This window comes from Agrilus planipennis, unplaced genomic scaffold (genome assembly GCF_000699045.2).
Source record: "Agrilus planipennis isolate EAB-ADULT unplaced genomic scaffold, Apla_2.0 scaffold229, whole genome shotgun sequence".
Taxonomy (NCBI): domain Eukaryota; kingdom Metazoa; phylum Arthropoda; class Insecta; order Coleoptera; family Buprestidae; genus Agrilus; species Agrilus planipennis.
This window is the reverse complement of record NW_020438917.1, coordinates 403,373-415,253: the sequence shown is the minus strand read 5'-3', so window position 1 is coordinate 415,253 and position 11,881 is coordinate 403,373. Positions and strand designations below refer to the sequence as shown.

General features: G+C 32.3%; 2 protein-coding genes across 2 annotated transcripts in view; both read right to left on the bottom strand.

The window, feature by feature from the left end:
• The window catches only part of LOC108741115 (zinc finger protein jing homolog), a 97,643-nt gene extending 95,730 nt beyond the window's left edge, over positions 1-1,913 (bottom strand). Inside the window, exon 1 of the mRNA XM_025973668.1 lies at positions 1,450-1,913. Within this exon, the coding sequence (XP_025829453.1) occupies positions 1,450-1,488 (39 nt within the window). The 5' untranslated portion in view covers positions 1,489-1,913. The remainder of the gene's footprint in view (positions 1-1,449) is intronic.
• Positions 1,914-2,760: 847 nt separating this feature from the next.
• On the bottom strand, positions 2,761-11,869 carry LOC108741102 (phospholipase D2). Its single transcript, XM_025973667.1, is given in 16 exon segments — positions 2,761-3,366; positions 3,419-3,757; positions 4,362-4,602; positions 4,710-4,835; positions 4,888-5,099; positions 5,155-5,886; positions 5,888-5,912; positions 5,979-6,232; positions 6,292-6,527; positions 10,438-10,718; positions 10,779-10,921; positions 10,984-11,104; positions 11,175-11,360; positions 11,413-11,557; positions 11,619-11,806; positions 11,860-11,869. Coding segments are annotated over 15 exon segments (3,330 nt in total). The 5' UTR covers position 11,806; positions 11,860-11,869; the 3' UTR covers positions 2,761-3,264.
• Between the last annotated feature and the right edge of the window lie 12 nt (positions 11,870-11,881).

The window sequence follows — 11,881 nt, the reverse complement described above, 5'->3', positions numbered from 1 at the left end:
ATGAATAACCTTACGCTAAAGTGATTCTCCAGAGTTCAAGTTACTTATTATAAAAGTTTGAAATTTCTGGTAGCTTTTTTCTGTTAATAAAAATAAATTTAATCTGTTCGGTTAACGAATCTCCATAAAATGACGTGTAAAATTACAATTTTTTAAAATTCCAATAACTTTTTAACGGTTTAGTGAATCGATTTGCAATTTTTACAGGAGTTTTAGAATTGAATGAGGAACGTTCTTCCTAATTTTTATTTGCCTCGTAGCATTATGACATACCTCCCAAACACCCTTAATATTTAATAATAACCAGTACTGAGTTTCAAAGTGTTGTTTCTATCTGCTGCGCTGACCGTACTTGACAGCATCCTCAGACGGCAACATAATTGAAAAAACCTCTTATTCGATGCGGGGGCTTGAACCCTCTAACACCCCACAGTATCTACGCCACTGATAACTGTTGGATAATGCCTAACGACGAATATAATACTGTCAACATCTATTCGTAAAATGTGAAGCATTTCTGATGATATTTCATGAGATAGGTACGTACCTATGTAACTCAGTTTATATAAACACGCAGCATATGTAATGTACAATAAGTAGGTATATAACATTTGTATATCGCTATATACTTAGGTTTCTATGGCAACAGGAGATACGTACCTGTTCTTACAGCATACCAATATAAAATACACGTATATGTGCTTAAAGTGCATTGTAAATTAAAATTAATTGATTAATTTTCGAGAATGAATTAACAGTAAGGTAGCTATCAAAAAGAACAAAAAAAAACAGGAGATTTTAAATTAAACACATGACTATTAAGTAGGTAGGTAGTTTATCAATATCAAGGTGAAATTTTTATTGACATAAAGTTTTAGCACAATTATCAACATATGTAGTTTTAAATGAGTAGCTTGAAGGTGTAACTATGTCATCTTAGTAACCTTTTGTTTAAAATTAGGTCTAATTGTGAGTTTATCAAGTAGACGAACGTCACCGTCGTGATACATAATTATTTAACCTGTAGACTGGCAAAAAATGGAATGAAAAATGGTGTCGAATAAAAATAACAATAAAAAAACTGCATTCAAAATTAGACATCGTCGCCACACTAGCCATGGCACGAGAGAGGCTGGCTCTGGCTGTATTATATCGTAGAAGTCGTTGACTCCGAAGCAAGTGTGTGGCAATCACGAAAGCATTCATTTAAAAAACGGGTACACTCTCTGTTTCGATTTGCACTATTGGTGAAGGTAAAGGACATGACAATGACCGTGTTTGCCAAAATAACGACTGTTTGTCTGCAATTCTGCATCGTAAACAACCAATCGAGTCGTAAGTTGCAAGTGCACGTAATTAGACAAGCCTCGGTTCATTAGCTAATCCAGGTAGATTTTCGTGCGGCTACATTGGAAGAAGACAAGTTTCAATTTTATTAAACATTCCTACCTGTCTGAAGATTCGGAACTGTCGTATCTGTCGGCACATCTTTTTTTTCGGCAGTCTTCGTCCATCTGCAAGAATCCTTCATGCTTTGAGCCCTTTACACCACACAACTTATCAAATAATTTATCACTGTCACTTGAAATATAGAAGGAATTCACTTTCTCACACCTAACATCATTCACACAGTCATTATCGATGCTTTCGATAACCTTATCATAATTTTTAACTAATGTTTTTTCGATTAAATTTCCAACTGTTTCGCCCGTACACAAACCGTCTGCCATTTTGAACGCACTGCCTCGTTCCTGTCCGACAGTGTACGGCGCGCGCTGCCAGGAGGGATGAGGAGAGGCATTTTCACACGTGACGTCACTCACCCCCACCAACACTAATGCATACGACGTTCATTGGCCGCTTTACAATTACATAATTTACTTACCTACTCGCGGGTAATGACATCTGCGTGTACACGCCGTTGAATACAATGAACTGATTCTTTTTTTTTGTTGTTCTGTTATTAATTTCATTTCATTTACAGTTAATGTAAACAAATAAAAATTTTGTCATGTGACACGAAAACTTGACTTCTTGGCCCAAATTGAACTAGATTACTGGGTCCTTTACACACCTACGTGATCGAATACATTTTTTTTGGGTTCATTCATAATACAAGTAACAAGAGTAAAACAAGTGCAAGATTACGTCACTAAATATTAAACGCGCAATTTTTAAATTATTGTCTCCCTCAGCACTCGTTTCGATCGAAGCAATTGACAAAACGAATAAAAAAAAATTTAAAAAAAAGGCGAAAAATTTATTAATCGACAGCATTTACAAAAAGTTGTTAATAAGCAATATCATACAAATATCGAATATTTGATTTTATCAATAAATAAAAAATAAATTAATTTATCTAAAAAGCCATATTAGCTGTAGGCACAGTGACTAACTTTTTAAAAAATTGAAGGCACAAGCTTAACATAAGGGACCAAAGGAGGTTGTAAAGTTGTAATTAATATAATAAATAAGTACCTTAAAGACCAGTTTTTTTAGAAACGGAATGGTGAAGGAATGAGTGGTGAAAAATATGTATAACATAATAATATAAGTAAATAAAAAAAAGAATGTGACAGTAAAATCTACTATACCATCTTAACCCAATAAGATTACAAAAATAATCTTGCAGTACTCGAATGAGTATTTTACGTTCACTTGGATAAAATAAAAAAAATTGTATACTTATAAAGCTAAAATAATTGTCTATATTTCAGATGGTAGCTTACGGCCGTAGGGGGGGGGGTAAATGAGCGANGGGGGGGGGGTAAATGAGCGAAGGGGTGGGGATGACCTTGAAAAACACTAAAAAACACATTTGAAGGTAGTGACGTTGACATCCCTCCAACTCCTTCGCCGAACACTTTTAGTGTTTCTTCAAGGACATATCCACCCCCTTCACTAATTTCCCCTCCTTCAACCTTTAGTCTCATCATCTGCATAATTACCAATACTGATAACAATGAAATGCTTTTGTTTCATATTCGTGTTTGTTACATGGAATTGTGTATTTTACGAAATAAGGACGGGAAAAATCTTTAGCAAATTCTAATACTGTACAATAAATATTAAGTCGTCGTTTAAAATAACTTAAAATTACTTTCCATGTAAAAAAAATATGTGCAACTAATAATATCGCATTGGCTACATTAATATACACACAGAAACAACAAATTGCACTTTTTTTTAAAACTAGCAAAAGTACGCATAAAAATATTTTGTGATATTAAAAAGTACAATATCAAAAAATAGGCCTCTATTTTGTTAAGTCCACAGACTTGTTGGCATCATACCCTCAAAACTACCAGGAGCTGGAGTTAGCACCTCTTTACTTAAGAAATTGAGAGGGAGAAGTACCAAATTACCCTACAAATACATACCTTAGCTTAAGTTAAGACCAAAAAAGGTAATCACTTACCTCGATACTTTCCAGCATCTTTTCAGCTCTCGACACTTCGGAAGAGTAGAGGGGCAGTTCCTGTTGGATTTCTTTAAGGGATGCAAAATTTTCAACCCTATCGCTGGGTATACAGTGGAAGACTTTTTCGTAAAAGGATGTGTTTAATTTAGCCTTTTCATACCAGACATTTTTGTAGAACTGTTCGCTAATGGGATCCGTTATGTCGATATCTATGCATTCATTTTCTTTGCCAAGTAAACCTAAATGTTCTTTGAATAATTGTCTCCTCAAGCCTCCGGCAAATTTTCCACTTGGGAAACACTCTCCATTCATTGCACCCTCGTCGAATGTTTCGTCCTTTTTTTACAAAAAATAAACATTTATTGATATTTTTATCACTCTGTTTTCAAGTACTAAACTATTAAAAGTAAATTAGTTTTAATATGGGAAAAGTAAATCAAATTCTCAAAGAAATATTACTTTATAATTACTAAATGAATTTAACTTCTTAATTATGATACGCACGTATAGGCAACACATTCTACGCCAAATTGTAAGATCTTACTTTGACTAGATAATTAATTATAATATAAGATTATGAGCAAGGGGAAAACAAAATTACGAATGTTTGAAGCTTAAAAATTCTGAATTTGTTAAAATATCTAAATACCTGTTTCTATGAAAGGCCTAAATAATTAATATGGCGATTTAAGAAGTTAAAATAAATTAATTATTAAATCTTTCAGCAGGGACGTTAAGGAAAACTTAAAATGTTTAAAACTTAAAAATTCGTAATATACAAACAGAATAAATTAATTAAGTCAACAGCCTAATTATCGACCTGTGTCCCTTCCTAAATTTTAATTTATTCAATTTGTTTAAGCATCTGAAAGATTCAATTAAACCAAGGATAAATAAGTGGGAAAAGCACCTGACGAATGCAATTACTAATCAGATTTACCTCTATCAAAACTGCAATTTCTGAGTCACGCTTTCCTATCAATGATCGGTCATTAATATTGGCAGAACCGCAAATAACCATCTTATCATCGACAATCATCAATTTTGAATGTACATAAACAAGTTCTGTAATAGGTTCGCCATTTAACTTGGAATGAGTTCTGAGACCATAAAAATTAATGTATTGTGAAGGATCTGATACTCCTGCCTCTTTTAGTCTATTCAGCAACGAATCTTTACCCCTTTAATTAAGAGACAATTAAGAAAATAATAAAATAAATCACTTTTCAATGCTAAATACTAATCAATTATAATTTTGACATATGTACAAGAAATGTATTTTTCTTACCTGCAAATAGACAAATAATTCCAATGAGTAATAGTGTGTAAAGAAGTTCCTGTTGCATCACCAATTTCACCTTCAAATGCTGGCAAGAGAGGCATTACCACGTACACCCTGAAGACTGCCTTTTCTCTGTGGCAAAAGAAAATATAACTTAATCATAAACAAAGTTTAAAAAACTTACTTATGAGCCCTTAAGATCCTCTTGAAGAGTGCCTCAGCAATCTGATTTCTTGTGTTTGGGTTCGAGTAAGGCAAGGTAATAAAAAATTGATTTTCTATATAAATGTAATGTTGTGAACGTGTTATGATGTCAATGTAAGCTTCATGGATGCTTTGTTCGACTGTGTCTGGTTCTAAAAATCCTATAGACCATGTACTGCAACTTCGAAGGACCTACATGAAAGCAATGTAAGCAAGGACAATAAAGTAGCAAAAAGAATTTCTGTACCTGACATGTAACAGTATGAGTATTATGGGTCAGAATTTCTGGTATATTAGTCTTAAAATCGTAACTCTTTGGTAAAAGATAAGGGTAAGAGGGATTAAATTTGGCTTTTTCTAGTTTTGTGGCATTCCATCTTTGTATAAAATGCCTGGCAACGTCCCTTGCTGCAGCTTTTTGTACGCAAACTCCTACGTCGTGCCAAGGCATTCTAGGAGTCGTTACACGATCTATGAAATCCGTAAAAGGAGAGTCGAGATTCGTAAAATCCTTCACAATAAAATTGACATAATCTTTTCCAATCCAGAACTTTGCTGATCCATCCAAATTCCTCAAATCTTCCTGCGGTTCCTGAAGCATTACAGTCCCGTTTGCTTCAATTTTATCGCCACCTTCTACCCCCGAACATTCCACTGAGTCTTCATTTGGCGAGTAGATCATCTTTATAAGGTTCGTGCCCTTATTTTTTATGGTTGAAAGTACGTTTTTTCGTTCCATTTCAGGAGTGTTACACTTTACAGTACTTGTATTCATGTTGGGAAGCAACAAGTGATCGCCAGGGGCCAGCTGTGGAATTGTGGCCTCTGAGGAGGAACTGGATTCTTGATAGTCCTCATCTGGGGTGTCTGGCAATTCACAGGCTCTTTTGTAGTAAGGAACAGGGATAGGATAGATGGGTTCACCCCCAGGAACACTAGAAGATTTTTTTCTTAAAGTGGATACGTCAACTGTTGGTTGGTGTGACACACCACTCAGCAGTCAGTCTGAAAAATAATTTAATTAAAGATATTTAGGTTTCAAAATAGCAATTGTTGAAGTTATAGATTTACCTGTGTTGGTTGTCGTCCCATCTACCGTAGCATAAGTCGATGCCTCCTAAAAAGGCGAACGTTTGGTCTACTACCACAATTTTTTCGTGATGAGCCCACAAAAAGACTCCCACTTTTGCGTGATCAGGATGTCTGAGAACTTTAATGTTGTCATCGCAATCTTCTGTTAATTTTTGCTTACTATAATAACTGTTTAATCCCAACGCCATTTCTACTTCTTTATATAAAAGAACGAATATTTTTACTCCTTGCTTCTAAATTAATGAATAAAAAAAAAACTAAAACAATTATAATAATACTTAAATGAACTCACAGCTTTTCGCTTTAGGAGCTTATCGAGTCTCCAGTAATCGCCGTCTACGGCAGGTCTTTTTAAATATATTTCAGGGCTAAGCCACCAATCTGCTATAAAGACCTCTTCTTTAGCAGATTCAATGGCGTCTGCTACAGCTTCCATGTAAGTAGCCCCATCAACAAACCATGAGGCTATAATATTGTTTCTAATAGGGGCAAACGAATGGTGTTGATTAAGTTGAGTAAAATCTTTTGCTGAAAGCATAATTTAACATGAAAAGTAAAAATTGTTTTCATTATTTTTGGATGAATAATATTATTTCAAGAGCTGTAATTTTAGCGATGTTGTAGAACTAAATAACTCACATTACTCAGTTTTTGGAATTACTTTCTCTTGAAATTACTTTAATGTCTAAAATAAGTATTTAATTAAAGAGGCAATTACGGATTACTTATTAATAATACGACAGTAAAATTCCATTAAAATGTAAAATTCTTTCAAGGATATTCAAATCAATGAATCATTTAATTCAATTTCTCTTGTAATTCACAAAAACACAAAGAAGTATCAATTCCATTTCTTTCCCTTATTAAAAAAGGGGTATCTACAAATTTATGTAAATTAAATTAATTTGAACAAACTACTTATATAAAGGAATAAACAATATCTGGTGTACATAATAAATATGTACAAATGTAGTGATAGAAATATTTACTTTATATTATCTTTTATGCAATGAAACAATAAAAAACATAAATAATATCTTATCAATTTTTGTAAATTACAACCGCTATAATTATTATCACAGACCCACAAAAGAACAAAGAAACGAAAAAATCTTGTTGTTTATCAACTTGTGGCTTATTAAATTAAAAATGTATAAGGATGTAAAACAGAATTTTGAATAACAAATCGATCTTCTTGACACAAATATAGTTTATAAATCAGAACCCCTGTAACACCCCAACTAAAAACACACCTCCAAATGTAAATTTCATTTTTCACACTGTTTCACTATACTCAGAGTCATGAAACTTTTAGAATTTAATTTTCATGGTTCTATTATGAATATCATAAGAATTAAATCATGTGTAACAGAATTAAAATAATAATACCTAAGAAGTTTGCAGATTCTTTCAGTGCCTCTTGCCATTCTTTAGCATGTCTTCGAGTTCCACATTTAATGACAATTTGCCTAGACAAAGTGACAAGTTGTAAACCGGTATGTAAACCTGTGGCATACATACCAAAGGACACTTCAAACCCTTGGTCGAATAGAACAACGCATTTTATTCGACCATCTTTTGGGTCTATATAACCGAAACAAGTGTCTTTCACAAAGAACCACCTGTTTAGCCATCTGGTACACCAAAAGTCGTTGCATCTATGAGAACATCTTAAAAAAAAAGGATTGCGTAAACTAGAAATAGGTATAAACATTTGAATAATTGCATACCTTATACAGAATGTGCTGTTAATGCAACCCATACAGTTACAACAGCCCCTCGTGCTACCAGATCCTTTTTTTACAAATCCCTCTTTGCCCTTTATGCCTAAGCCATCAATGAATGACAAGTGGGAGACTTCAAGAAATGCTATCTAAAAAAGTAATTTTAGTCATTAGATGGCATTGCTTGCTGTTCAGTGCTATTTTTTCTCACTGTCTCTGGATGAGTTCTGTAAATGCTAATGGACAATAAATTATTTAAATACTCTTCTAGTTGCTTGATTCTTTGGTCAATTCTTTCATAGGAAACTAATACTTCAGGCTTCTTTGGAAATCTGCATACACAAATATCATTAGAATTTTTAGCAATTATTTTCTGATATAACTGTATAATTCTTATTGTACCTTGGTAAGGTCCCCTTAGGCTTTTTATTGCGAAAACTCTCTCGTTTTTCCCTGTGTGTCTTGGTAGGGAAAGGGATGTTTAAAGAGGTCCTGAACAGGACAAGCTGTTGGTGAAGATGCTGTATTTGATTGTATCTCTTTTTAATTTTCCAAACAAAATCTCCATGTTTAAAACTTATTGTGTATCTGAAAAATTCAAGTGTTAATATTGAAGTTGTTACACATTATAATAACTTACAAATTGGGATTTAAAAAGTGGGAAGTGAGGTTCCTTTCATAATCAACTATTGTGGCATTGATTTCAACTTCAGGTATAAAAATCTTTCTGTTGTAGGAACTAAATTTTAATGTGGGTCTGTAAATTGCACTGTAAGCTATTTTACCTACCATAACACCTTAAAATATAAATAAATAAACATAACAAAGTATAAAAACAATGATTACCTTTGTTGGTGTTATCTCTATCATCTTTTCTTTCAACAACAATTGGAGTTCCTTCTACAGACACAATCATAAGAGAGTGTGGAACACCCAAGTCATCATCAAAATCATCATCACTGTTTGGGGTTCTTGGTGTCTTATCATCATCTAGAGCCACATTTTCAAAACCTGCATCGTCAATGGAACTCATACTGAAAATTATAAAATGTAGCCATATTAGATTAATAAATAACAATAAACAAACCTAACAATATTTAATGTAGACATTTTTTTGGAATAAGAAAAATTAAGGAAATATTAATAAGAGGTTAAGCGTATGTTTTCTGAATAAAATAGGGTCTTGAAACAAAACAATTTTTCATGCATTATTTATACGATTCAATTACACTGCTATTGTCAATATCTTATCAGTAAGAAGGGTGATTGGGCAGATACTCACTTATAAATCACTCTTTTTACACACACCTATATGTTCATTCAATATACTTTGTTTAAACTATTTAAACGCATGTATTTAAATTTTTGGTTGCTTAATCAGATTATTTATATTAAACATTCTTGAATTTTCATAAAAAAATATTATAATACAGTATAACAGGTGGTAATTGTTAACTATCTAACCAAACACCATGGAGCTGAAAATAAAAGTTTTAATAAGTACTAACAGGAATTACGATATATAATTTAATTGCTAAGATGTTATGAAGTCATCTACTCGAATTAAAGCATTGCATACCTCAAAACAGTAAAGCAACTTTATTTATTTGTGTAAAGTTTTTTTAATAGAAACGAGGTCGACAATAAATTATTGAGGCAACACGCCTTTTCAGACGTTATATGGGTTGCCTAGCCACACCCTACAGTGGTCTCTGGAGGAATTCCCGAGCAAACTATACATACAGGGTGTTCCATAGTTATGTCCTTATAAATAAATACATATTAGCGCAGAATATTTATTTTAGTCCTATAAAGTGTTTATTTTTACTGTGATAAGCTCTTCTTTGATAAATAAAACGTTAAAATTGTAAAAGTGAAAATATTGTAAAGTAAATACATAATTCTAGTATAATATTATTTCAAGAGCTGTAATTTTAGCGATGTTGTAGAACTAAATAACTCACATTACTCAGTTTTTGGAATTACTTTCTCTTGAAATTACTTTAATGTCTAAAATAAGTATTTAATTAAAGAGGCAATTACGGATTACTTATTAATAATACGACAGTAAAATTCCATTAAAATGTAAAATTCTTTCAAGGATATTCAAATCAATGAATCATTTAATTCAATTTCTCTTGTAATTCACAAAAACACAAAGAAGTATCAATTCCATTTCTTTCCCTTATTAAAAAAGGGGTATCTACAAATTTATGTAAATTAAATTAATTTGAACAAACTACTTATATAAAGGAATAAACAATATCTGGTGTACATAATAAATATGTACAAATGTAGTGATAGAAATATTTACTTTATATTATCTTTTATGCAATGAAACAATAAAAAACATAAATAATATCTTATCAATTTTTGTAAATTACAACCGCTATAATTATTATCACAGACCCACAAAAGAACAAAGAAACGAAAAAATCTTGTTGTTTATCAACTTGTGGCTTATTAAATTAAAAATGTATAAGGATGTAAAACAGAATTTTGAATAACAAATCGATCTTCTTGACACAAATATAGTTTATAAATCAGAACCCCTGTAACACCCCAACTAAAAACACACCTCCAAATGTAAATTTCATTTTTCACACTGTTTCACTATACTCAGAGTCATGAAACTTTTAGAATTTAATTTTCATGGTTCTATTATGAATATCATAAGAATTAAATCATGTGTAACAGAATTAAAATAATAATACCTAAGAAGTTTGCAGATTCTTTCAGTGCCTCTTGCCATTCTTTAGCATGTCTTCGAGTTCCACATTTAATGACAATTTGCCTAGACAAAGTGACAAGTTGTAAACCGGTATGTAAACCTGTGGCATACATACCAAAGGACACTTCAAACCCTTGGTCGAATAGAACAACGCATTTTATTCGACCATCTTTTGGGTCTATATAACCGAAACAAGTGTCTTTCACAAAGAACCACCTGTTTAGCCATCTGGTACACCAAAAGTCGTTGCATCTATGAGAACATCTTAAAAAAAAAGGATTGCGTAAACTAGAAATAGGTATAAACATTTGAATAATTGCATACCTTATACAGAATGTGCTGTTAATGCAACCCATACAGTTACAACAGCCCCTCGTGCTACCAGATCCTTTTTTTACAAATCCCTCTTTGCCCTTTATGCCTAAGCCATCAATGAATGACAAGTGGGAGACTTCAAGAAATGCTATCTAAAAAAGTAATTTTAGTCATTAGATGGCATTGCTTGCTGTTCAGTGCTATTTTTTCTCACTGTCTCTGGATGAGTTCTGTAAATGCTAATGGACAATAAATTATTTAAATACTCTTCTAGTTGCTTGATTCTTTGGTCAATTCTTTCATAGGAAACTAATACTTCAGGCTTCTTTGGAAATCTGCATACACAAATATCATTAGAATTTTTAGCAATTATTTTCTGATATAACTGTATAATTCTTATTGTACCTTGGTAAGGTCCCCTTAGGCTTTTTATTGCGAAAACTCTCTCGTTTTTCCCTGTGTGTCTTGGTAGGGAAAGGGATGTTTAAAGAGGTCCTGAACAGGACAAGCTGTTGGTGAAGATGCTGTATTTGATTGTATCTCTTTTTAATTTTCCAAACAAAATCTCCATGTTTAAAACTTATTGTGTATCTAAAAAATTCAAGTGTTAATATTGAAGTTGTTACACATTATAATAACTTACAAATTGGGATTTAAAAAGTGGGAAGTGAGGTTCCTTTCATAATCAACTATTGTGGCATTGATTTCAACTTCAGGTATAAAAATCTTTCTGTTGTAGGAACTAAATTTTAATGTGGGTCTGTAAATTGCACTGTAAGCTATTTTACCTACCATAACACCTTAAAATATAAATAAATAAACATAACAAAGTATAAAAACAATGATTACCTTTGTTGGTGTTATCTCTATCATCTTTTCTTTCAACAACAATTGGAGTTCCTTCTACAGACACAATCATAAGAGAGTGTGGAACACCCAAGTCATCATCAAAATCATCATCACTGTTTGGGGTTCTTGGTGTCTTATCATCATCTAGAGCCACATTTTCAAAACCTGCATCGTCAATGGAACTCATACTGAAAATTATAAAATGTAGCCATATTAGATTAATAAATAACAATAAACAAACCTAACAATATTTAATGTAGACA